The 26,060-nt window shown below is 36.7% G+C and overlaps 2 protein-coding genes and 1 long non-coding RNA gene across 7 annotated transcripts in view; all 3 read left to right on the forward strand.

The window, feature by feature from the left end:
- The first annotated feature begins 48 nt into the window (after positions 1 to 48).
- On the forward strand, positions 49 to 18,149 carry MLC1 (modulator of VRAC current 1). Of its 5 annotated transcripts, XM_053942887.1 has the most exons (14): positions 49 to 159; positions 1,204 to 1,514; positions 3,862 to 3,999; positions 4,690 to 4,873; positions 7,003 to 7,092; positions 9,147 to 9,200; positions 9,349 to 9,450; positions 11,073 to 11,174; positions 12,066 to 12,137; positions 12,591 to 12,707; positions 13,410 to 13,466; positions 14,643 to 14,765; positions 16,162 to 16,329; positions 17,502 to 18,149. In XM_053942887.1, exons 4-14 carry the CDS (start codon positions 4,694 to 4,696, stop codon positions 17,574 to 17,576), a joined length of 1,140 nt encoding a protein of 379 aa, XP_053798862.1. In that variant the 5' UTR covers positions 49 to 159; positions 1,204 to 1,514; positions 3,862 to 3,999; positions 4,690 to 4,693; the 3' UTR covers positions 17,577 to 18,149. The 5 variants fall into 5 exon arrangements, with proteins under 5 accessions (XP_053798862.1, XP_053798861.1, XP_053798865.1 ...); XM_053942886.1 differs by lacking the exon at positions 1,204 to 1,514; XM_053942890.1 differs by lacking the exon at positions 1,204 to 1,514 and having other exon boundaries at positions 16,213 to 16,329.
- Positions 18,150 to 19,773: 1,624 nt separating this feature from the next.
- On the forward strand, positions 19,774 to 21,745 carry LOC128788640 (uncharacterized). Its single transcript, XR_008431153.1, has 2 exons — positions 19,774 to 20,001; positions 21,256 to 21,745. It is a non-coding gene; the product is annotated as an uncharacterized LOC128788640 (long non-coding RNA).
- A 133-nt stretch (positions 21,746 to 21,878) lies between these two features.
- The window catches only part of IL17REL (interleukin 17 receptor E like), a 44,706-nt gene continuing 40,524 nt past the window's right edge, over positions 21,879 to 26,060 (forward strand). Inside the window, exons 1-2 of the mRNA XM_053943100.1 lie at positions 21,879 to 21,942; positions 25,654 to 25,756. Coding sequence (XP_053799075.1) covers positions 25,655 to 25,756 — 102 coding nt within the window. The 5' untranslated portion in view covers positions 21,879 to 21,942; position 25,654. The remainder of the gene's footprint in view (positions 21,943 to 25,653; positions 25,757 to 26,060) is intronic.

The raw sequence follows: 26,060 nt of genomic DNA on the forward strand, positions 1-26,060 counted from the left end.
CGGGTCACGGGGCAGCGCCACGCGCCCCGGGGGCGCCCGCGGGCCCGCGCAGGGGCTGCCCTGGCAGGGGGAAGCCGCTCGCTGAGGGCCGGCGGCTCTTCCTTCTGCCGGGGCTCAGCCGGCGGCGCCGGAGGGCACGGAAAAGTGGTGTCGCACGAGGTACCACGGAAGAGCTTGAAGGAAAAGGATGCGTGCAGCTTATTGCTTGCTGGTGGTGCTGTCTGAAATTGTGGTCGTGGTGTCTGACAGCGTTTCTGTGATGAGACGCCCGAACCGGGGAGAACCCACGGACAGGCTGTCACCTGCCCTGGGCTGAGAGGTCTCCGTGGCTCTGGGAATAAACCAGGCACGGAGTCCCTCCATTGTGGTGAAACGGAGTGGGTTGGAAGAGTATGCGCATGGCATATTAATGGATTGTGATGCTCTCAGTAGCAGCCAGTTTCAGAATGATAGGATAAACTCTAGAACATGATAAACTTGCTTAACAGGAAAAAAAAAAAAAGATGGTTTTGACTTAATATCATTAATGAAGGAGCTGCTGTAGAGCCTGAGGAAATACGATTTTACTGACTTGCTTACTATCTCTGTAGTTCTAGACAGTTAGTATCTCTGTAGCTCTGTGCTTACTATACCTGTAGTTACTATCTCTGTATTTTTACCAGTTCTCTTCACACAGTGCAGTTCAGATATCTTGTATAAAACCTTTTTGCATTTTGTTCAACAAATGCTGTTTCACAAAGCAGAATTTTTTGAGTTGACAAGCTCAGTATCCCAGTAGTTTAAATAGGAACTGCCATATAAAGCTGTTAGAGGAGGTGCTTTCAGGAGGTTGAGCAGAGCAGTATGTACTTTTTTGTAGCAATCACAAAATGCACTGCTTATGTTGTGTGACTAAAGCAGCTTTTTAGTTTCTAGCTGTATGGTCCACTCAGCATTATTTAGGCAAAGAAGGGCTAGGAATGCATTTCAGATAGTTTAACACTTTCATAGAGTTCCGTACAGTTCTAGAGCAGAATAAATTCTGGTTTCCAGTAACTGCACACAGGTTCCAGTGTTTCAGAAGTAACTGAGATGATGCCATTGGAAGGAGAAACATGTGAATGTCTGTAGTCAGTGCTGTTTTTAGAAAAGTACTGAGAGAGTGTTAGCCTCTTTTCGATACATTGATTTAAAGAATTTTGACTCCTGTTTTCTTTCACTGAGTTTCCAGTGGGAGTGCCAGCAGGGGACTGTTAGTTGGCAAAAATGCGGTGGATGAAGAGATTGTGTTTCTGGAGAAGATGATGGTTTACATGAAGGACTAAATCCAAAGAAGTTTGTATTATGCTATGGGAGCAAATATTATTCTAGAGGAGCAAGGCATCAATTTGAAGCTATTTGTTCTAAATTTTGATCTTGGTTCAGTACGTGCCCCAAGACATGACCTAGGAAACATAGACTGAGGAATCAGCTTCAGAGAAACAAAATATGTCAAAGAGGTGAAATATTTAAAAGAGCTGAAAATACTCAACAAGGTAATGAGCTAAAGTAGCGTAATTAAATATTGTGTGAAAAAACACAAGTGTAGGGAAGTTATTAACTCATCAGGAAATGGAAGAGTTGGTCAGGATGCTAAATGTAAACTTCACCAGAGCTTCAGGTGCAGTTTTCATTTAGTTTTTGGAACATGTGTGTGAACCTTCGTTCAGGGCAAGGGAATATAGCCCAGGACAGAATGCTTTTTCCTTAGTCCTTGATAGCAAAAGCAGGACTCTGACAAGTTTATGTACTTTTTTGTCACACTATCCCTTGGCACTTGAGTTATAACTGGTAATCTGTTTTTTATCTTTTGTCGTTACTGTGGGGGATGCTTGCATTGCACACAGCCTGTGTGCAATGACCAAGTATATACCATAACTGCTTCAGGCAGCTGAATTTATTCAGTGGTCAGTCCTGTGGTGGAAGTTTGTAGTTATTCATAGCTGATCATGATTTGATTTAATTGTCATCCCTTGACATCTTTTGGCCTAACTTAAACCACTTAATTTGTAAATCCTTTTCAGAAGCTTTTCATGCTGTGTTTGAATTTATATACTTGCTGCAGTCTTTGTGTAAAATTCCTATGCATTCTTTAGAATGAGGAGGAATCTCTTTGTACAGCACATTTGTATCTTATCTAGCATTAGAAGGTCTTAGTCAACGACCTGGGTTCTGGTCTTGCACAAAAAAGAGACTTTTTCTGGAATCAGGAACATGAGATGAAGGGAACCTAAAATAAGGACCACAGAAAATTTTAGAAACTGAACTTTGAAGTTTAAGTGTTTTTTGTTGATGGTGATGCCAAGTGCAGAGGATGCATTAATTATGCAATAAACCTCTGTGAAAAAGGGAAATGGGAAATACTGAGAAGTACACAGGAAGGGGGGTAGGAGGAATTTCACTATATCCTGAGAAAACACTATAACCATGCTTGAGGGAGGGAACTCTCAGGTACAATACTGGCTGAAAGACTTGGAAATGTGAACAAGTTGTTCTAAGGTTTGGACCCTGCTCTGGTCATTGGCGCAAGACTTTATAAATTCTTTTTATTCAAAGAGATTAGATCAAGTAAATACCTGAATATCTCAACAATTTTGTGTAAAAAAACCACCAAAAAAGCCCCACAAACCTTTTCCCTACACTGATCAAAAGGGTTAAAATATGGTTGTGTTTTGTGTCTATGGTAATTTGTGTCAATCAGTTCCTAGCATTCACTGAAAAAGCTGTCAGGTAAGCAATACTCATTTTTCATTAAACCATGGTCTTTGGAAAGTTACAGATAATGGAAATAGTTGTGCAGTGTTTCTTTCATGAGCAGAGGAACAGTAGGCCTTAATTACTTCTGAAAGTTCTGCTTGACTGTACAATTTTTTTCCCCTCTTTTCTAGCACAGTTTACAGATGTGTCTATTGCTGTGTATGGTGTACTAATTCCCCTGTTTAAATCTATTAAAAGAACTGTAACATTTTAATATTCTTTCAGTATTGGCTGATATTATGGAAAAAAGGAAAATCTACAGTCTGGTCAAACTGAGAAGTTGTGCTGTTCAAAAGTTTTTCTAGCATACTTTGAAGGTGATGCCCTTCAGAATACTGAAGATTTAATTGTGTCTTGGTTACAAGAGTGTTTAAAGTTTAGACAAAAGACCCTGTCATTGCTGTAGCTGTCAAGGTGCCAACATCTTCAAGATAAAAACATTCTTTTTTCCCCCCCTTTTCATTGCTTAATAAGCAGGCGGACTGGATCCAATGTACGCTGGCCATTGCATGTCACTGCTGCCTGCTAGGCTGAAAATATGTTGTTTAGTCATCTGAGTGTTCTGTTAGTGCGAATGACGGCATGGTTGAAATATGCCAGGTTTATCTGAGCGCTCTAGAAGACTGGAGTTAGTGGAAAAAGACAGAGAAGTGTTCTACAGTGAAAATAATAATCTTGATAGATTTCTAACCTATAACATTTGAGCTTCACATCTTGTTGAGATACTGTAATACTTGAACTTCTATCTGTAGTTTTCTTTTTTTTTTTCTAGGAGAATATGGCATTGTAAGTACATTTTGCTCTTTTGAAACAAGGCTCATTTGTTAGATATTGTGATCATTGGTATTATGATAGCTAAAAGTGGAAAAGTGAGGAAGCTTTTATTTAAGATGCTAAATAAGGGCTAGTACTGAAATAAAAAAGAGACATGAAACTTTTAATTTGTTGGTCTGGTTTGGAAGCGGCCCTACGAGATGTAGTACAGTCATTTTCTAGTGTGTTCTGTTAATTAAAATTCAAGAGGCATTTTCCTGTTCCCTGGCTTAGCTGAAGTTCTTGCTGTGCTTTTGTTCCATATCTGAATAGATGTTGTTGAAAGCCAAAGTGTAAGGGAGAACTTCTCAAAGCCGGCATGACTCACTGAACGGTGAGAATATCACAAAGTGTACAGGCAGCTGTGTTCACAGGGCTGTTTTAAACTGACAGTTAACTTTTCAGTGGAAGGTAAGCACGAAGGTTTTTAACTGTTGAAAAATCTACAGTAACTTAATTCTAATATAAGATACTCCTCATGGTATTTTAACAGATTGGCAAGCAGTGAGGTAAACAAAAAAAGGATGAAGTGAACAAGAGAAATGGTTGATACTGGGTAAATTAGAAACAGTAATCTGCTACTTTGCTGTAGCTGAGTTATTGTGGGTATGTGCGTTCATGGGACTCATAGGGAAGTCTGTCATTTTAGATAGCTGATAAAAAGTGTTGAAATCAAATGGAATTTATATTGAAACCTGTTTGATTTTCTTTGCTGTCCTAGAGCTGAAAAAGAAAAAAGCTTTGGTTATTGAGGTATGCACTAACTAAACACCTCTAAAACTGGTTCTTAGATCTTGAAATAAAAAATTACTGAAGAATCATAGACAGATAAACTTTAAATTTGTTGGTACTTATACTGTGTTATTATGAACTGTGGCTGTAGGATGAAATTTAGTTAAGGTGTGCAAGTAAGTTGTTAGAAAGTTTACATATTTTGAAATGGAAATACATCCAGTAGCTAAACCTTGTATTTATTTATTTTGTTGTGAATACACAAAAAACCTAGTTCAACACGGATCTGAGAGTATGTGAAGAATCTAAATTATATTTTTTCTCTTTCTTTGTAATTTGCGTTATTGTTATTTAATTGCCTTTGTGAAGTGTTATGACCAGGGAAGAAGGTTACAGAGAAGAATTTAGCTATGACAGGATGCCAACTTTGGAGCGGGGAAAACAAGAGAATGGAAATTATATACCAGATATCAAATCCAGTGACCTTCAGCTGTCAAAGAGGCTGCATCCTTGCTTTAGTTACAAAACATGGATATTTTCTTTGCTGATGGGGGTAAGTACTTTAAATTATGGCAAATTTAAAAATACAGATGAGGCCTTAGTGCCCAGCAATCTGTTCTATTTGACATCCTTTGAAGACTAAGAATTTCATCACTGAGAGTATTGAAAAGAAATATTCGTAAAAATAGAAACATATTTAGCAAATTTGGAATGTAGTAATTTGTTGACTGCTGGTATTCTTTGACTGTTTTTTCACTAATCAGAGATGGTATATGAAGACTTATTTTTATTATTAATATTAATCATATAAGAAGAGAATAAGTGTGGTAGTGGTAAATATCAGCCCAGGTGTATGTAGTGCCTTTTGGTAGAGTATATAAGTATGCAGTGCCTTTTGGTAGAGTATATAAAGTATGCAGACCATATGCATTCTTTTAAAAATACTTCTATTAAATGTACTGTGGCTGCCATGATGGCATTTTGGCATTAAAAATATATGTGGTACTTGATTACCACATTCATCTATCAGGGCCACATAATTATTTGGTATAATCGTTAATGTAGTGAGGTATATACTTGTATTTCTTACACGAACAACACAGTGATTTGAATTTTTGTGTTCACTGCTAGAATTACAGGATACTCATCTTGTGTGTACATCATATGCTCTCCATCTTCTCAGCCAAGTTAATTTAACTTCATTATAGCAATTAGAATTTGGTCTTTTCTTTTTCTGTCAGCTTGTGTATTTTGAAGCGTACTTTTTATTAAGAACTAAGATTGTCTCACTCTTAATATGGTAATTGCTTGTTTTTGCACAGTGAATAAAAGTATTGCCTTATTTTTGTGGAAACAGCTGAGCATTTTTTCCTTTTTGACAAACTGCAGGGTTTGGATTTCCTTTCAGATGTACTGTCACATGAAAAGAGAGCAAAAGAAGTGCTGGCTTTATTTGCATTAAATTTTCTCAAACTTAATTGTCCAAAAGAACAACTGTCTGTAATTTACTGAGTAGTTGTAAATTTTTGGAGCTAATAATGTTTAATGATCATTTGCTGAAGTCATTATCAAGAAGAATGAATTTCATGGAAAAATGAAAGTGCAGTTTTATTAATAAACTCTTAGATTAAATTCCAATTAGATTTTTCTCCCAAGTGTTTAGTCTCTCTCAGCCCTTCTGAAAGACAGTGTCCAGAAGAGAAAGTCTGTATGCTGAGCAACGTAAGTCACAGTGAACAGAACCATCTACTTCAGGGAGCGGTTGCAAACTGTAGAGTGACATCAGAGTGGCTGATGGGCTGGTTTTGTGCAGAAACAATCTGATGAGCATCAAGCACAATTTCAGCTTGTGGTTCCATAGACTGTTCTTCCAGTCTGACAAAATTCTCAGTGTGTGTGTTTATACATGCACGTACACTTTCCTTATTTTCTGTCTTTTTTTAACAAGGACTTTTTAAAGACCCCCAATAATTTTCTAATGTGAAAAAAAACCCAAATAAAACAAAAGAGTCATTCTGTCTCTTACCTTTCCTAGCCCTTCAAAGAAATGCCTATTCAGAGGAATGACAAGGAAAAACAAAATAATGTTAGTAGAAGACAGTAATTGCTTATTGCAGAGTGTGTAACTGTGGTAGTTATGAAATAAACAGAAGACTTACTAAGGTAAGAGGAGCAGCTGAATATTTTTGGATGTGCCGCTGAATGAAAGCAGGAAGAGAATTTGGAGGGATGCAGGAATATAGTGGAAGAAACTTCATTAATGTATCCCAATACTATTTTTACCGCTGTGTTCTAGTTGGCAACTGCCCAGCTGCCCATATACATAATGAATGTTGGTGGAGTCAAGCAAGGAATGCAAAGTAGAGACATAGCTGAGGTTTCTGAAACATTTCTACCACTAAACACTGCAGTTACATTTTAACTATTTTATTGAGGTATTTGCCAGGTCAGGACAAAATTCTTGATTTGAACATGGACATTGTTCATTATTAGGTCCTGATAACCAGCAAAATATCTTCAGAAGTCAGCATATTTTGATATTTCTCTTCAAATTTATTCACACAAAAACTGCATTCTTAAAAGTAGCTCAATTTGAAAGGAATTGATTACTGATTTATGTCTAATTGCTTTTTAAAAATACAGTTTTATTAATATAAATTTATTTTATTTGTTGCTTTGCAGACTTGCCTCCTTATTACTTCTGGATTTTCACTATATCTGGGAAATATTTTCCCATCTGAAATGGATTATTTACGTTGTGCAGCAGGTTCAGTAAGCATTCTTAATTATTTGCTGTGGCTGTTTGACAGCAAATGTAATAGTAAACAATTTTTGTGGGTTTATGTCTTTTACTCTGTCTGTATTTTTCTACTGCTTTTCTTCATGGAAGATTTAATTATATTTAACAGTTCATTAAATGGATTTTCATTGCATGGTTAAAGGAATAACTGTTGTCATAAAGACAACTGGGTTTGTGTTACCATTTTTGTTAATCAGCTCACTGGCATGCAATATTAATCTGCTGAGCAGTTTTTCTGTGCTTGATTATAAGAAAATTTTCATTGCTATGTATTTGGAAAGTTTTCTGGCTATATGCTATCAAAATGTATTTCATTTTATATATTATATGTTTTATATATTATATTTCAAAGTGTTAATTTTTCAGTTTATTTTGCCATAATATCCAAGTACTGAAGCAGACTAAAGTTCTCTTGAATATTATTATTTTATTAGTAAAGTATGCATTAAAGATGGCTGAAATTTTCCAGAGGTCAATATTTTTTTCTGTATTTTTAGGGGTGCATATAAATGTTTACTGTGTTATATTAGTTTGTGGTTTAGATACTAATAAGTCTCATGTACTTGCTTTGTTTACGGCAGTATTCTGTCATTGTTATTTTCTCAACTTGACTTTGTTTTTAAGTTAGGTCCAAGATTAATGCTTTACTTGAAACAAACAAGTCCCAGGAGTTGCTCTGTGAATGAGTTATCACTTGAGTTTTTACTAAAGGTGCTAAAGTTGGAGTGTTTTAAGTCAGTATCCTCACAGATACCTTATTTTCTGCAACATTAGTGTTAGTTACTGAGACATCTCTTTCTCTGCCCCTGGTCATGACTCTTTGAACTTCATGTTTAAAAATTTCCAAAGACCTGGTAGATCTTTGGATGCAGCAGGTGTTATCACATTGGGTTATCACATTATCACATATCTTCCACATTGGGAAGGTGTGTATGTTTGGTGTCTGTATGTGAGGAAGGTGTTAGAGCTCCTACTGCAGATAACGGCATCAGTGCAGTCGGAAGAGCCTAGAGAGATGTGGAGCCAGCTGGCCACCAAGTGTCTCGTTTAGCCTGAAGCTGAATTGCTCTCTAGACTTTCACCATCTAGACTAGTACTTGCATTCAGTTGCCTAAACATAGTCCTGCAGTGTTCTAGGGACTCCTGTGTATCCAGGACATAGAAGAATGTTTTAATTATGTTCAGTAAAGGTCACTTAGCTCTTGAGGAAGTGCTGCCAAGAATTTTGCCTATCAGTATTAATCTCTTTATAGCGTTTCATTGTTAAGCCATTAGTGTTCAGGTGTGTGGGAAGAGAATTAGAAATGTGGCATTTATTGCATGATTCATTATTTAACATAAGAACACTTTTATTATAATTTTAGTAGGCATTCGTGTAAAATAGAGTTAGATCTGGAATGGAGCCATGTCTGTTGCGGTGGGGAACAGCTAAGGGATAGCAAAATTACATTGTGAGACTTTTCATTTGTGCATGACTTTTCCATTTATCTTTGTCCTCAAGTAGGGAAACATAGTCCCCAGTGAACAGAGTGGATATCCCAGGCACAATTCTCCAAGTGTGTCTTGACTCAGCAGATTTTCCCAAGGTTCTTTAGAACTGTTTTGAGATTGGGCAAATTTTAGCTTACTCAACAGGGATGACGTCTTTTTAAAGAATGTGCAGGCCCAATTTGGGAGTAGCACTGTTTTTTCCTCGAGGATCGCAGGCCTTCTAGAGTTTATTTAAACTAACAAAGGCATGAAATACCTCATGAAAGACTTTCTTTCTTTTACTCATCACATTATGCTGGGTAGTTAGTCAAAACTAATATGGATATGGAAGGTATATTTGAACTTCTTGTAATTCTCAGACACTGATTGTGATTAATGAGCTCAGTCAGGTGAAACATTTTCTTCAGAGTTTCTGATCTTCTGTTTGTCTAAGTGTACTGAATATGAATTTAGACACATGAAATACATCTATAGAAGTATATATAAAATTCATTGTGCAGAAGATCCCACTAGTCTTCTCTTTTAATTTTCCCAGTGTATTCCTTCAGCAGTTGTGAGCTTTGCTATAGCAAGGAATAAAATTAATGTGGTAAGTATGAAACTTTATTGTCAATTTTATGTGTCTCTCTCTATATCTATCTGTATCATCTATCTATATATATCTATATCTATATGTGTGTTCATATTCCCCCTGTGTTTAAAATAAGAAAGAAACCCATTCTGAAACTGTTTTTCAGATACCAAATTTTCAGATTCTATTTGTCTCTACATTTGCTGTTACAACAACGTGTTTAATTTGGTTTGGATGCAAACTTGTCCTCAATCCATCAGCTATAAATGTAAGTTACTAAATCAATTACTAATTGTGATACATTTATCTTTGTTAAAAAACAAGGCAGGGAGGACATTAGGTGGCTGGAGATCACATGTCATTGCTTTGCTGCCAATATCCCAGTATTCCTGCTTGGTCTGTGAGGAGAGATCATACAGCAGTAACTTTACATTTCTCTTTGCCCAATGTTACTTACCTGCAATAATATTCACAAGAATCTAATTTATTTACTTCTTGTACCTAGGACTAAGTGAGATAGTCCATCAGTTTAGTTACAGCGCTTCTGGACTAAACTTGTGCATCTACTTGGCACTGCACTGCCAAGTGTGACGTGTGGACTTGCCAGCTCACATCAGTATTAGCGCTGTGTCAAAGCATGTTTAAATCATGGGAATTTATAATCTAGATTAAATTGTTCTGCAGGCCACACATTTGAACTTCTTCTTTTGCCAAACAATTCCTGTATTCTTCATTGTAGCACATTTTCTAGAAGTTTACCACAATGACATTTATTGCTGTTTGTGGGGTTAGTACAACTGTACAGTCTGTTGGGTACAGCAAAGCACAAAGTTCCAAATATAATTTCCTAAGCAAAAGTGAATTTCAGTGTCCAAAATAGCCTGCTAAATCTGCCACTTACTACTATTTTCAAAAAACACGTGCTGCAAGATACGTGTCAGAGTGCCAGAGAAAGACTGAGATTTCTTCATCAACAAAGCAGGTCTGACATGAGGAAACAATATAATTCTGCTCTAAATTGTAGAACAATGGTTTGGTTTGCCTCAATGGTAAAGGTTTGGAATGGTGTTAGTTCTTCCTAGACTTTGGTACTTTGCTGCAGTGGCCTGACTGACTACCAGATGTTTTTTTGGGCTGCTGATGGATAAACATGGTGCTTTTGAAGACAAGAAAGGGAGATCCACTCTTCCTGACTTGTGTGCCTCTAGGAAATGATTCAATCCATGCAGTGTAGGTATCTACCTCTTTTCATGAGAATAGTAAGGAACAAAAGAGCAACGTTAAGTATTGCATTCACTTATTTTTCTCTTGAATATGAGCAATGGCAGCATCCATGTTTTTGCAGTGTAATCTGCAAGAGTCATGAGCCCACGAAGAGTGTCTGTGAATGCTTTACCAGCACTAAGCAGGGCACAGAACTGGGATCCTTGGTGCAGTTCTTTGGTTTGTGTTTCATTCAGCGTCCAATATGGTAGCACACCATTTGGGATTGCAACCTAGGAGTTGTGACCTGTGGCCCTCCTTCCCCTGAGAATCTTCCATTAGTTGCTGCAGTGTTCTCGGTTCACATAGAAAGGCCTGCAAAAAGCAGACGTACCCAGTGAACATTCCCTTATCATAAGCTCCTCTTCTGGAAGACAGTGCTAAAATCTTCAGGCAGAATATTTCCATAAATGAAGTAAATGTTTCTTTCTTAGGTTAGACATTCTGACAATAATGTTCTTAAAGTTTGTTAAGAGCCAAGAAAATAGATAACAAAGTATGTAATCAGTAGGTATGTCTAAATCTGACAGAAACTAGACAACCTGCCTAATCATGCTAGGCTCAGCCCCTTCCTTTATTTTTAATATTGAAGACACAACTCATTTATGTCTGGGATTTTACTGACAGATAAATTTCAACTTGATTCTACTTATTCTGCTGGAAATCTTCATGGCAACTACTGTGATCATTTCAGCTAGGTCTACTGAAGACTGCTGTACAAGAAAGAAAGTAGGTACCCTTAATGATTGTGCATGTTAAAAAATTCTCCATTTTCCCGTATTACATATGCCGAAAATTTATTGGCAACACGAGTATATAACTTTGCATGCTAAAGCTATATTTGAACTGCAAATGAAAGTACTGTATTAAGCAGTTATTTCTTCATCTATCTTTTAAAAGTGCAGTGATCCCTCTGCAAAATTACCTGTTGAAAATTATACAGGAACAGAGTTCTTTGAATATCTCATGAATAGGTGTGGCAAATGTTTTATTTCTGTTTTGTAGAATGAAACTTGATGTTTGAAACATTAGAGTACTATAACTTGTATGTATGCAAGCAGTACCTTTTTGAAGCCTGATGTAGAGAAAGTGTTTGTCTTGTATGACAGTTTGGTGGTATCTGCACGACTCTTGGCTTCAGGATTTGGGGCTATTGATAAAATTTTCTCTATTCACAAGTGCTTTCCCAAACCCCACCCTCATTTTTCTACAACAGTACTTCTTATAGAATGAAGCAAACGCGATATGCCATTGGAAATACTGATTGATAAAGTTGTGTAGTGCCCTGTCCTCCTTTGGCTCCTGCTGTTCCACTTCTGTAAAATCTGAAGGCTCAGGAAGAAAGTATATTCTTTGAAGGTGAAAAAGGGAGACAAGATGAAAATATTTAATTATTGAATGGTGGCTGTGGAACAGCTAATCTGGTACTAATTAATTTGGTTTTAATGTAATTGCTGTTGTCTGACCCTGGAAAACACCATGATGTGTCACTGTCACCTCTTCTGGGCCAACCAGATATTATGTACCACCATTAGGACCTGTAAGAGGTTGTACAAGATACTAGAAAGAAATGTATTGCTTTGTATATTTTTTAATCATGAATTTTTTATTCCCCTTTAGAATGCTGCACATGACAATGCCATTGTTTTGAGCAATGTCAGCTTTCCTGCTCGAATTCTGAAGTCATACTCAGTAAGAAAAGCATTGTTTCATTGAATCAATATATTACTTCATCTTTGTAAGAACTGAGGTTCTTTAAAGCCGGGAAGAGATCACTGTAGTTAAGAACTGAAAGAATAAAGACAAAAATGAGAGACATATAGTAAAGTATTTCCTTCTAGAAGATCGCAAGATTATGGGAAGGAGACTACTTAATAACTTAAGGATAAATAGTGTAAAGTTACTTAACTCTTGTTTGGGGGAGCTAATAAATGAAAGCATAAATATGTATAATGAAGCTGATCTTGTTTTCACTTAAGTTAGCTAGTGTTTTGCCATATTTTAGATATGGAAAACATAGACGATATTCCTAACTAGTAGCATAAATGCATTTTATTCTTTCCAGTGAGGTCCTTTCTATATGCAAGTAGGAACTTTCGTGTTCAAATATGTTATTAATAATTTGTGTGCTCTTATTTATTTTAGGTAATTGAGGTGATTATTGGAATTTCATCAGTATTTGGTGGAATAATTGCTTTGAATATGGATGTTCTAGTCTCAGGTCCATACCTCTCAGTAACATTCTTTTGGATCTTAGTTGCTGTAAGTAGTGCAAATAGAAGCTACTCTTTTAAAACAATGGCTTTTATTCAAATTTTTTTCACTTTTCTCCTCCCCATTAGAGTATTTATCTGTCTCTAATACTGTTTGGAAATTGCTGCTTAGCAACTGAATTAGAACTGCAATATACTTAATATATTTATGCAGTATTTTTTATCTGTTTTGGTTTGCAGTACTTTGGTAAGGTGTTCTAATACATTCTCAGTCCTTAATTGAATAGAATGGAAATGGGTATTAGAAGTGAGGTGTTCTGTCAAAAAAAGTCATAGATTTTAGAATATTTCAGGCTGCAAAAGAAAAAGTTTGGTTTAGTTTTAGCATGGTAGAATCCTTAGAACATCTTATTTAACATCTCAGTTTTACCTGCTTTAAAAATCTGAGACTGTGGTTGGTAACCCTTATTCCTACTAAGAGCCTGTACCCAGGAGCAGTGGATTCATAAAGGATGCTGTGCCACCCTGCTTGCCACGAAGGAACTGACTGAGAAAGAAGTCAATGACCACTAGGCTTATATATGTGTCTGTAAAATCCCTTTGCATGAAGTGGAAAAAGTTTATAAACAAGCTTTTCAGCATTCAAAATTCACAAAAGAAAAAAGCTGTGAACAGGGAAATACTATTATAATTTTAATTTTTGTAATTTTCAAGTCAGTAAATACTTACTTTTGTACACTCTTTTGTTTAGTGCTTTCCAAGTGCTATTGCAAGTCATGTAGCTGCTGAATATCCAAGTAAATGTCTGGTAAGTGTGTAAAATTCTTGGACTTTTTCATTAGAGTGGAATAATGCTAAGAAAGTCTGCCTGACAGTGGGCACTCTTGTTTGCTCACTTATTTTTAGCTGCTTTTACAAAATGTGACAAATATGTAGCAGGAGTATTAGCTGGTATACCTTAAAAGAATTCTGGTAGGTCCTTTGGAGGCTTAATTTCATCAGTTCTAGAAAATAATTTGAAGAGTTTGGTTGGTTATTTGGTGGTTTTTTTTGGGTGGTTTTTTTTTTTTTTTTTTTTTTTTTTTTTTTGTTTTTTTTTTTTTTGTTCTGTTTTTATGTTTTTTTGTTTTGTTTTGTTTTGTTCTGTTTTTTTGGATATTTTGTAGCGATTTCTTGGGAAAAGACATTACTATAGAAAAATTACATGCCTCATATGGTATGCCAAGAACTGCTCTCAAGCTCCTGAGATGAGGTTCCCTTTTTCTTTCATTATCAGTTGTGGTTTCTGAAAGAAAGGTGTGCAGGCTGTGCTGGACCTAGAACCTATTTTAAACAAATTCTTCATCTTTGTGATTAGCAACAAGAACTAATAATATTCAGTAGAGTGCATTTATTCCTTGAGTGTTCTAGATGTGTAGTTAAGACTACTTAAAATATCTAAGTAATAGACACGTGACCATATTTAAGTGAGTAATGAGGCATAATCACAATTGAAGTCAGAATATAATCCTGTAGGGGTGGTATTTGAATTAAACTTGGCTGCTGTTGTATAGCATTAAATTTGCCTCAGGGTGCTCAAATTTATTTGCGTAAGTTTTTTTAAGTTGCGTGTCTGCAATATCTGTTGTTAATTCTCATTATTTCATATAAATTGAAGAATAAATGGTGGCTTCTATACTGGCTCTTCAGATTGGGTATTACTTCCTCTATGTGGATATGGAAGGCACTTGTAAAATAAGAGAAAAATGTCATCATCTGTATTGAATGAAATATGAATTAAAAGCCAGCGGTGTTTTGGCTAAGAAACTTAGGTTATATTTGCTTCTGTATCTCCATGAAATGTGGATGATTCTTAGTATTTGTCTTTTATGTATAATCTTACACAGTTTTACACTTCTGTTATGCTTGCTTCAAGGAGACATAGCTCACAAACCAGAGTTAATTTTTTAGATTATTATTTAACATTTATTATCTTATTTTTTAGGTTGAGGTCCTGATTGCCATTAGCAGTGTTACCTCTCCTTTGTTGTTCACTGCTTCCGCATACTTATCCTTCAGTATCATGCAAGTTGTTGACATCTTTAAAAGTTATCCACCTGCTGTTAAAGTATGTGTTTTTATGCAATTGAAAAATGAACCTCTCTATGTTACAGTAGCAAGGTAGTAGTAAATTAGGAATATATGAAGACAAGGTACTGCTTTATAAAGTTTGAACTAAATGTTATGGAAATTATATAAAAACTCTTGTTTGACTTACGATATAATTGCAAGTATGTTACATCTATTGGCACTCCGAAATTGTAGTTTTAAAAATACAGGATTTTATTCTAAAGACACAGTAAAAATAATATACAGTATGCTAGACTCCTTGAGGCTTTTATAATTTGTAGTATTTAAATTAAAGATTCTAGGTTTCCTTGAAGAGTACAGTTTTCTGTTTCTTAGGATGTTTACCAATCATTGGGATTGTAAGCTTACACCTGGATTTATTCAAAATCTGTGTTTGGACAGAGAAGAAAAAGTTTGCAAAGTTTAAAGCATTTCAGTATGAAGTGTTACCTGTGCATTGCTGAAGAGCTTTCTTGGGCTCTGCTGGCAAAGTGTTTGCCAATCCCTGATGTTGTTCAAAGAGCCACTAGGGGCATTAGACCAATGTCATTGAGAGTTTACTCTTAGTATCCACTAGTCATTAAGAAGTCTTGTAACTTTAGATAAAAAGAGGGAAAATGTTCATTAAATTGATATCTCAGGGACTGGAAAATCAACTCCTGGGTATGTGATCCTGTTCTTATTCTGGAGGAGTGTACTGTGTTGTTGAACCTTGGGAATGGTGACAGCTTACATACCCTCTTTAAGTAGCTTCTCCTGTCACACATGTTGGAGACAGATGACTACACTGTCTAGAGAGTTGGTGTGATCCTGCAGAGCATTTCTTACATTCTCACTCTGCTTTGTGTGTGGTTACAAGAGTGGGCTGCTCTGCACAGAGCAATGAACTATGGAGCAGGAGATAACAGCAAGACGGAGAAAGAATGGTAACTTCATTGGAAAGCAGGGCAGTGCCTACAGCACCCCAAAAAACAGTGAAGGAAGGGAGGACCAGCCATAGTAGCCAGGTTCAGTGATTGCCAAGTAAGTCCATAGTACTGAGGCATATCCAAGGTCATCCAGAACTCAGGTTAGCAGGGTAAGATCAGGGCCAGGCCCAAGCATAGCTGTGACATTGCTTAGGTCAGAACCAGCAGTAAGGCACTATTTTAGAGGATTCTGTTCTGTTTCCAGGGGGAAAGATAATTTGGCAAGTTAACATTTTCTTAGAAGTTCTAGATCTATTCTACTTTCAGCAAGCTCAGGCACTAAAATTTTGGTTGAAACTTTATGCTGAAATAAACCATAAATTATAATTTGATTTAAAAAATCTAGATAGGAATTTTTAAAGTATAGAGATGGGAACACTGTAAAATATTTTATTCAAGTAGTTAACAATATATGTCTATTTTCAGCAATCTTATGATGTACTCCTGTTGCTTCTAATGTTGATGCTGCTAATTCAGGCATGCCTTACTATTGGAACTGTAATACAGTGTGTGAATTACAAGACAAAAATGAAACTACAAGATTCAGCATGGACACCATCACAGGTTAAAAAACAGGAATACAGAACAACAGAGGTTTGTATTTATACCCACTAGAAATTTTGAAAATATCTATTTTAAAATAGTTTTTTTTGTAATGTTTTGTGGTCTTAATGTCTGATCTTAATTCAGGCCACAATTAAAAGCTGTTCTATGAAACTTAATTTTGTAATCAAGAGGTAATATTTTCCTGGTTAGATGATAACTGGGCATGACATAGGGCACAAAACTGTACCCCTTAGGCTTTCCTCTGCTGTAGAGAGCTAGACCTTAAAGCTAGTATCCTTAAAGACTCTCAGAGAATAACTCATGCTTACTGCACTAGGAGAGTGCTACATTCAGTGCAGTACTGGACAGAAAGCACTGGGAGCAGGGACTGAAATCTGTCAAGTCAGTACACAGCTGCTAATGGAAAGTGGAAGATTTGGAATTTTGTCCCTTCAGGCTGCTGAGGATATTTGGTGTAGGTTGCTTATTTGCTGGATCTCTGTCCTGAGACTTAGCTTCTGTATAAAAGATGAAGCACAGCAGCACTTCCACTGCTGCAAGTCACGTTTTGGAGCATGGGTCATGGCATGGCTAAAGAGATCTCTGCCGGAGATTATTTACAAAAGTATTCCTGGTTTGTGAGTCACTGAGAAATTAGATGTGAGTTAAATGCTAAAAGGAGAACTTTCTCTGCAAAAGCAACACTTTTTTGCTTACCTTTTAATATTTAAACACACAAATAATATTGTAGGTGAAGGTGCAAGTCCCTTTGGCTTCTCAGAAGTCTGTGTTCTTAGGCAAGACATTATTTTGCTTGTGTGTATGTAGGTAAATCTTGCTTCAGTTGCACCACAGGAGGCTGCTTCTGGCTTTGGGGTTAAAGGTTTAGGTGCAAAGGCTTTCAGTCATATTTTACAAAAAAATCTTGAAAAAATGTCTAAAGTAACATGTTTAACATAGGAATTTGGCCAAGTTTCTTAGACCCAAATATTTCAAGTGTTATACAATTTACACTGTTATATTTTATATCCAAAATATAAACTCTATAATATACAAAACTATACAATTCACGAATGTGTAGAATATTTTAATAGCTCTGGCTGTACCTATTCAGATTTGCGTTCTCCTAGTTTCTCTCAGGTATTTATTTGCTTGAACTTCAGTTTTTAATCAAAACATTTTTTCATGTTTGCATTTGTCTTAAATGTGTTTACTTTTAGGTTTCCAATAATACCTTAAAGGATTTTGACAAAGATAAAGCTTGGAAAGCAGTTGTGGTGCAGATGGCTCAGTAGTTTGGATTCTACAAATGCAGCCAACACAGCACAATCCAATAAAATAAATCAACTGTTTGAATTAAAGTTTAAAAACTTCCATTTTTAAACAGCAATATAGTTGCAGCAGTAGGAGCCATGGAATAACGCAATAAATGATGTATCTTTCTAATAATTTTAGAATTTGTTGATAATATTTTTAACACATCTGTATTTTCTGTTGGTATCTGTAGTCCAGTGTTTAGAAGATACCTTTAGAAAAAGGTAATGAGTCACATGGATTTATGCTGATGGCAAAGTAAAATATTGCAATATGTAGTAGGCTTCATATATTTGCAAGAGATTGTTATAACTGCAGTTATGCAGTCAGTGTGACTGATAAATGCTTTTGTAAAGTTATGAGTACAAGTCATAATTGATGTTTTTGCTTATACTTCACTTTTGTAGGAGTTGTAAAGTGTTCTGCATCTTATTGCTTTTATATAAATAAAAGTCTTTATTATGTGGAAACTCGAGAATGTGGATTGACATTCTAATCTGAGAGGTGACAACAGAATATTCTTTTCCATTAAACTTCAATTTCTGGACTATTAAGAGGGGGAGAGGCTTTTTCTGAGTGCTAGGACACATAAGCTACTAGCTAAAACTAAAACATCCAACAAACAGAAGCAACTGGCCAAATAACAGGAGATACTACTGATACTGAAAGAGGGTTTTTTAATTTTTTATTTTTAGATATATTGCTTTTCATTTATTTGTCTTCCTAACTATCTTTAAAATCTATGCAACTTAACTACCCTGAAACAAAGGATATCCCCCATACAAGATTACCTTTTCTTGTAGTTGAACTATGGGTACTATCAGGTAGATTTCAAACTCTGTTATAATTTAATAGGAACTCTGGTGTAACCAGGGTGATAGCTGCTGACACGGTGGTGAGGTTATTTTTTTCCTGCTTTTGTTATTTTATTGTTAGGTTTTGAGAGGTTATAAACTTTGAAGTTCATTCTTTTTTTAATCTGAAATAACTCAGATAATTTATTCAGAGCATGCTGCAAAGTTTAACTTTGCATTTGAGAAGGGGATAGAAAGAGAGAAGCGTGTGTAGTGTGTGGAGCCTTGCAGACACACGGGCAGGTTTCTCTTCATTTTGGGAAAGTTGAGAGTTGTTCTGGATTTAAACACATAGAGGGTACTCTTTCAAGTTTAGAGCAGTGCTTTTTAAGAGCATGTATACAGCAACCTCCCTGTCCACCTAAAAATAATAGGGTGTGGTTTTGGTCCAGACTACTACATCAACAACCACAGGCTGCAGCTGCTGTTTCTTAAATATTGTAAAATTTCATGCCTGTACTGGTGATACTTTGTGAACATTCTCTCAACGTAACAGATAATTAATTGTATATCTGCTACAATCCTACCAACTTTACAAGTAGGAAAAGTTAGGTTGATGGTGCACTATTTTTTTGAAAGCTTCAAAGAAATAGTTACAGTTCTGCCTAAAATTAAACATCTAACTTTCTAAATCTCATGCATGAAAGTGGAAAAAGACTAGACAGTGTAGAAGTTCTTCATTGATCTTTTAAAGTAAAAAGATATTAACATGTAGAATAATGTGAACGTAACTTAACTGTTTCCTTAATGGTTTAATTTATGTGGTAAAACACTTTAACTGAATCTGTATCTTTAAGAGGTTATCTCTATGTTTTCTGTCAAGTGAAGCTTGGCTTTGGTTATCCAGGTTTGATATAAGTAGATATTACTTTTGTAAATGATTTAGGTGGGAAAAGAAATCAAGGGAAATTGCACAGCTGATGGAATTTCCTTTCCACAAAATACTTATACAAACAAAGCAGACAAAGGCACTTTAACCTCCTTTTGAGTTAAATGGCTTGAGGTACTCTCTTCTAAAGAGTGGGAGTGTTTTAAACAGCTCCTAATTTTTTTTTTTTTTTTAATTTTTGCTGTCAGGAGTGACTATGAAGAAACAAAGCATATATAATAGGAGATATTTGCATTTCTCTTGGGGAGCTAAAGTGTTTTAATAAGAAGTAAAGAAAATAGCATCCATCAAAAAGAAAAACTCAATAGGCTAAACAGGATGATTGAGTTAAAATTTGGATTGACCATGAGTAACAGTTAAGATACATGAGTGCATCTGAGGTTTTTTAGTCATCTTAGATTAACAAGGGTGAGGAATAGATGGGAATAAAAAAAGAGGTTGTAATAGAGGTGCCAGCCATAGATTCTGCCTTCCAGTGAAGATGAACATCCCAGGGCTCCCTGCCTAGCCATGGCTCCCTTCCTGCTCTGTTCAGCACAGTGGAGACTGGACAGTCTGCCAGATGCAGGACTTCTCCCTGCATGCCTTGTAAACTAGGAGCTCCACCATGGATACCTCTCTGGAGGCTGAATTTTCTCGTATTCTTCAAGAAAAATCATGGAGGTAAGAGAAGGCTTTTAAAATCATAATCAGGGTAGGGCTTGCTGCTGACATGAAAAGCACTTCTCAGGCAGAGAAAGTTTCACTGTAAATCTCACTCCGTGTGCCAATGATTTTGTAACTCAAAACAACACTCGCCGCCCATATGCCCTTCTTTACAAAAGGATTTTTTGTATTGATGTTTGACACAGAGTAAATCTTGATAGCTTGAAGATTAGTTAGGGTCTGCTGGTAGATGATCTGTTTCCACAGCACAGCTAGAAAGCCTGTTAAAAGGACAAAAATCATATCCCTCTGTGAGTTCAGCCTGCTGAGGTAAATATTTATGTGCCATTTTAGAAGAGTTTCTGCTTGGAAATGTGCCATTTCCTGCCGTGCTGGGTATCACTAGATTTAATGCCATGGCCTACTGCTTAGCTTATACCAGGAGTTAGGTTCCTAGCTTAAAAAAATAACTATGTAAAATGAAGAAAAAATTCAGCTGGGTAAAAGAAAGAAAACAGACTGAAGCATCTCCTGAAAAAAATAAATTGTGTGTACATGGTGCATGAATGATTTACTTTTAGTTGCAACCCCTCCACATGTACTAATAATTCCAGTTTCTCCGAGCTTTAAGTTTGTAAAAGTATAGATTGTCTACAAACATTTTGGAGAATTGTGAATATGCTTTATTTTTTATTATTATTTTACTTTTTTCTAATTAGATTTTTTTGAACACTCAAGTTTTTAGTTTTCTTCTTTAATAATTTTATTAAAAACTTCATAGGTGTCTAAAATTATTTTCTTAAATAATTTAAAAAGACATTTTCTTTATTTTATTTCTTTAGTAATGCATGGAACTTCCAGCAACCTAATTTGGAACTAGATTATCTTTAAAATTCCCTTCTATCCCAAACCACTTTTTGATTGTATGATTCTAATCTTAGGAAAGGAAAGTCTTCAGCATCTGTGGGTTGTAAGCAGTGCATCTAAGGTGCTGCCTGCTGCGACATTTGCCATCATTGCTGAATGCTCGTGCCTCTTGAAGGAAAGGGATGGTGGGTGAGGACAGTGAGGGTCCCATTGGACCACACAGATGAAATGAGTAGTGGTTGTCTTCGGACTGTGAATCAATAACTTGTTGAGTACAGAAGCACTGGGCAGGTTGTGTTTCACCAGCCTGTAGGTGTATCCTAGGGTGACGTTATGATGCTCGTATTCCCAGTCGTGTGTTCTGTTGATGGTGGATATTTTATATTTGGAATTTTGTCCCTTCAGGCTATTTTATTCTGTGCCTTCAAGACGGGCTCTGAGAGCGAAGGTGGGGAGAAGAAGAAGAAGCACAGAATTTGTTATCAGCCTGCACTCACTCCTCCACACTCTGCTGGAACAGAGAACTCCACTGTGTTGTCTGGGCACGGATGGGGCAGAACACGGCACTCCTTTGCTTTTTAGTTAGTTTAGCTAGCTGAGGCAGTCAGGTTTTCCCAGGTTTTCTTTCCCTTTTCTTGGATGTGTTTGAACCTGCTCTGGACTGGGACCCGGGGAAACACCGAGAGCTCACACTTTGTGGCCCACCGGGGCCTACTGTGGGCAGCAGCCTTTCCCAGTGCTGGAGTGACTGATAACAGAGACACCACGCACCGGAGAGACTTTCTGAATTTGTCATCTCTTCAGAGCAATGAATGAGTTTTGTCATCTGATATTGTTAATTTTTTTTGTGCTGGGGACTGCTTTGCCTGTTAAATAAACAGGTTTTTTCCACTTCTCTCAGAGGAAATTCTTCCCGAACCGGTTGGGGGGAGAGGCCGTGTGGGTTTGCTTTCGGGTGGGCCCTAAACCAGGACAAGGTGCCCTGCTGGTACCTCTGCTGCGCACCTGCCCTGGCTGCACAGGCTCACTCTGGGCAGGAGATATAGGCACAATCCCCGAAAAACGCAGTTCCCAAGCAGCTCTGAATCCCTTGTGAGTATTTTGTTGTGATGACAGTAGCACCTCACACCGCTCCACTCCAGAGCATGCCCTACATGATGAGAAGCTGTTAAAGTTAGAAACAGCTGTCCTGTGCTTGATGTAAGTGGTTCTGGGAAAAGATGTCAGTTGCTTGGAACAGGCAATACAACTGCACACAGAGTTAAAATAGTAGCCAGGGGACTGTTACAATATTGTATGTATGCCTGTGTTGGTGAAACTGGGAAGAACACAGTGATTTGTCACAGGATCCTCTTGAAAAATGTAGTGTGAATGAGGTTATTGTACTGCAAAGAAGGCTGGGACTTCTCCAGCATGGATGTGACAGGGACATGCCTTCCAGCGCAGACATTGACATTAATTTAACAAAGTCAAAAAATAATGTAGCCAAAGCAGAAATCTCTTTGGAGTTCTGTGCTTAAACTCCAACACATCAGGTCACAAAATCCATTTCTGGCTGCTTAGGTATGTCTGGTGATACATCTGTCCGTTCATTTTCAAATGTTTCTCGTACACACTTGACCAGTGGTGGAATGATGTTCTTTTTTGAAGGGGGCCAAGTACGTATCTAAGCATGCAAAATTTGTAAGACTAAGACTAATTAAGAAAAAGGTACTTGAATTGATGGTCCAGAGATCATACTTGACCCAAGAGAAAATGGGGAATGCAAAATACTGGATTACATTCTGTACTCTAAGGCCTACCTGTGCATTTTATTAAAAAACACCCTGAACCACCAAGCCACCATCCTGAAATGTTCAAGATTTGGATCTTCTTGGACTGTGAAATGTTTAGATTCTGGCTTTTCTACGTTCTTGACCAGTGCTCTAATAAAGATTTAGGGAGCATAATATCTGTATTACTAAAGTGCAAAAGGAGGCCCTTCCTATTAAGGGGTTTTAAAGAGTCTTTTTTTCTGAAGATGGAGGGAACATTAGTAGAAACAGAACAGTATCTTTTGCTATCATCCGTTCTTCAGGGATAACGTAATGAAAGCATCAAACTAAAGACAAATGTGGATTAAAATATAGGTAAGGTATAGTAAGTAACAAGGACTAAAAGACATTTGTTAGAAAGAAATTATTTTCAAAATTATGATCAACAATTAGAGTCCCATTTGAGCAGGGAGCCTAAGAGATATTGTCCCTGTAAATTTCAAATGCATCAATGCTTCTACATAACTGATAGTTCTCAAAAAAATGTGGCATGGGTCAATTATACTGCCCAGCTTTTAGTGAGAATCTTAATGGGGGTTCCAAAACCTGATGTAATACAAACAGTGGATGAAGACAGTAATTCCAGGATACAAATCATGCAGGACCAGTAAAGTAGCTTGTTTAGACAGGATTTTTAAAAAAAGGTTCAAATGAAGCAAATAACAATAAAGTTGTTGACTGTTGAACTTAACAGCTTCAGTCCACACAGAAACTGTCTTGACTGGAATACTGTTCCTGCATAGAAAGAGTACATTGTTAGATCTGTGCTATGATCACCTTTATTCAGAATGTGACAGAGCTGCCCTAAGAAATACCAGAAACCAGAAAATAAAATTTCTTAAGGTGAATCACACTGTTAATTTCTGTGGAAACTGAAGGTAAATGTGTGGAGGTAAATATACCAAGGAGAGTCAAAATGGCATTTGCTAGAGAGTAAAACATCCTTGAACTGCTCACTCCTGAATATTGTCTGCAGGACCTTCAGCTTACAAAAGGGTATAGTAAAAGTGAAGAGGTATATTACTTATCGTAGAAAATATAGGGGAGGTATACTGGAAAACAATACAGCTGTGACTATTTTGCAAAGGTGAGATGAAAATGGATATTCTGTATTTTTTAAAGCAACAAGGGGCAACCCAACTGAACTATTTGGAAGCAGTTTTAAAATCCAAACAAAGAAAATAAACATAGGTTAATTGTACAACTCATGGTTCCAAGGAGATTTGAAAATGGAAAGCATAAATAGATGCAAAGAGTTGTTTTACAAATAAGAAAGTTCCAGAAGCAGCCATTAAAACCAGTGATGTACATGTGGCTTTTGGGTCAGTAAATCCGTAAAATCCAGGTCATTGGAACTTGTCAGCATACATGTTAAAATAGTCCATGGAAGTAGGATATTTAACTTCTTTCTTATTTCTTCTAAGCATCCTCTAATCCTCTTAGGGACAGGAGAGTGGACTGGGCAGATTTTTGATCTCGAATATTATTGTGTGTAGATGTGTCACATCCCACTCCTGTGAGTACTCAGGATTAATTGATGCCCATGGTCAAAGTTTTTCTGGACCTATTTGGTAATGGGTCATGGGGCTTTGAGGGTAGTTTGGTGGTCTCAATCCACCTCTGCTGGATTGACCCTTTCTCAATAGCTCCTGACTCCTGCTCGTCATCACCTCTGTCCTTTATGTGGTCACCATGGACCAGAACAGGGAAGTGGGCCCAGAAAGGTGCTGCCCTACCTCCACAGGGCCCCCCTTTCCAGCCACTACCTGTTCTAACTTGCCTGCTTGAGTGGCCACCAGTGTTTGAGGCATAGCAACACATTAACTTCTTAATGTCCAAGCTTCTAGAAGATGACAAAATTTAATTGTTGATTTTAACCAAAATAATTAAATTACATTTTGTTCAGTGAAGAACAAAAATAAATGTGTATGTTTATCTAAAAAATAAAGTCTTCTAGGAAAATTGGCAAACTGGACTCGCATGAAGTATCTAAAATACAAGTACAGTAGATACAGTGGCAGAGAAGACATTGTATTTTATGTGTAAAGCAGATGCTGTTAGTTGTATATTCCCCACTGTAACTGATGTAAAGGGTTTTGTAAGAGCACTGAGTACCTGGGGCACTGTCCTACTGAAAGATATCTCTCAGTGGTGAGCAAGCCCTCTGTGGAGGAAAACTCCCTATTCCCCTTAGGCATGTCACATGTAGTTTCCATACGAACCAGAGTGTGTTTTTGAAATACTTGTTCCTTTCAAAGGGTAGTGGGACTGTGTGAAATGTAGCACCCAGAGAGGCATTCCTGGACATTCTGTTATGCTAACAGGTATTGAGGTATTATGACTCACTCCTACCCTGCTTTCAGATTGGTGGTGTTGAGCTTTGAAGAAACATGCATATTTCCAAAGCTGGAGATAGGCTATAGAACAAGATGCTTCTATTGATACAATTAGATTAAAAAATTGTGAAAAAAATTTCAAAGCTCAGATTTCTAGGGTGAAAGAATCTGGTATTCCTGCTGATGAAAAAGAAGAAACTAGTCTTCCAAGACCACCCACCTTGGCAAAGCTGGTTTTCTTTTCATTGAAAGCACTAGAAAACCAGGAAAATAAGATTGCATTTGAATACCCATGAACTTGTCTGGTACATCACTCTAGAAACAAACTTCCCGTTTATATATAGAATTTACAGAAAAGAAATCTGTTGAAACTGATCTAATGCTAATGTGATGAAATCCAGAAGGAAGAGGCTTTTACTGTGATTGTCAGAAATCACTGTTTCCTATTTTTCAGTTTGGAGCATACAAAATGAGTATGCTTTATATTTCCTAGAACTAGCAATTTTCTGTCTTTGGAAAGTTTTAGAGGGAGGAGCTCAGAGGTGCTGTGGGAGGGACTAAAATTCATATTAAAGTTTTGGCACAAGAGGGAGAATTGTCAGAGTAGAAGGTTTCTTCTGAGGTTTTGCTTTTTGTATTTTTTTTTAATTTAGGATGATAAGTACTTATGTTCAGAGTCTTCTAATAATTCTCTTTTGGAATGCTGATTGTCAGATTATTCCCAGGATTGAAGAATGTGGACTTTCATGTTCTCAGGTAATCTCTTACTTGTTCCAATCTGCTGTCTATTAAAATAGTAGTTATATGCTACCAAAATAATTGTAGGAAAAGCAAGAAAGCAAAAAGGGAAAAAATATTTCAGCTGTCCTGAACATTCACTTCATATTCCTGTCATTCTGAATTAAGTATCCAAAGTGGCAAAAATGACTCTAAAAGGGGGTAGGAAAATGCATCTTTACCATTTGCAACTGCTGCTGTTAGTTTAAAATCTATCTTTTGTATTTGAAAAAAAAGATTTTGTTAATATTCATTACTTTTCCAGAGTCAGTTTTTGCAACAG

The sequence above is a fragment of the Vidua chalybeata genome, chromosome 5 (assembly GCF_026979565.1).
Source record: "Vidua chalybeata isolate OUT-0048 chromosome 5, bVidCha1 merged haplotype, whole genome shotgun sequence".
In the NCBI taxonomy this organism is placed as follows: Eukaryota; Metazoa; Chordata; class Aves; order Passeriformes; family Viduidae; genus Vidua; species Vidua chalybeata.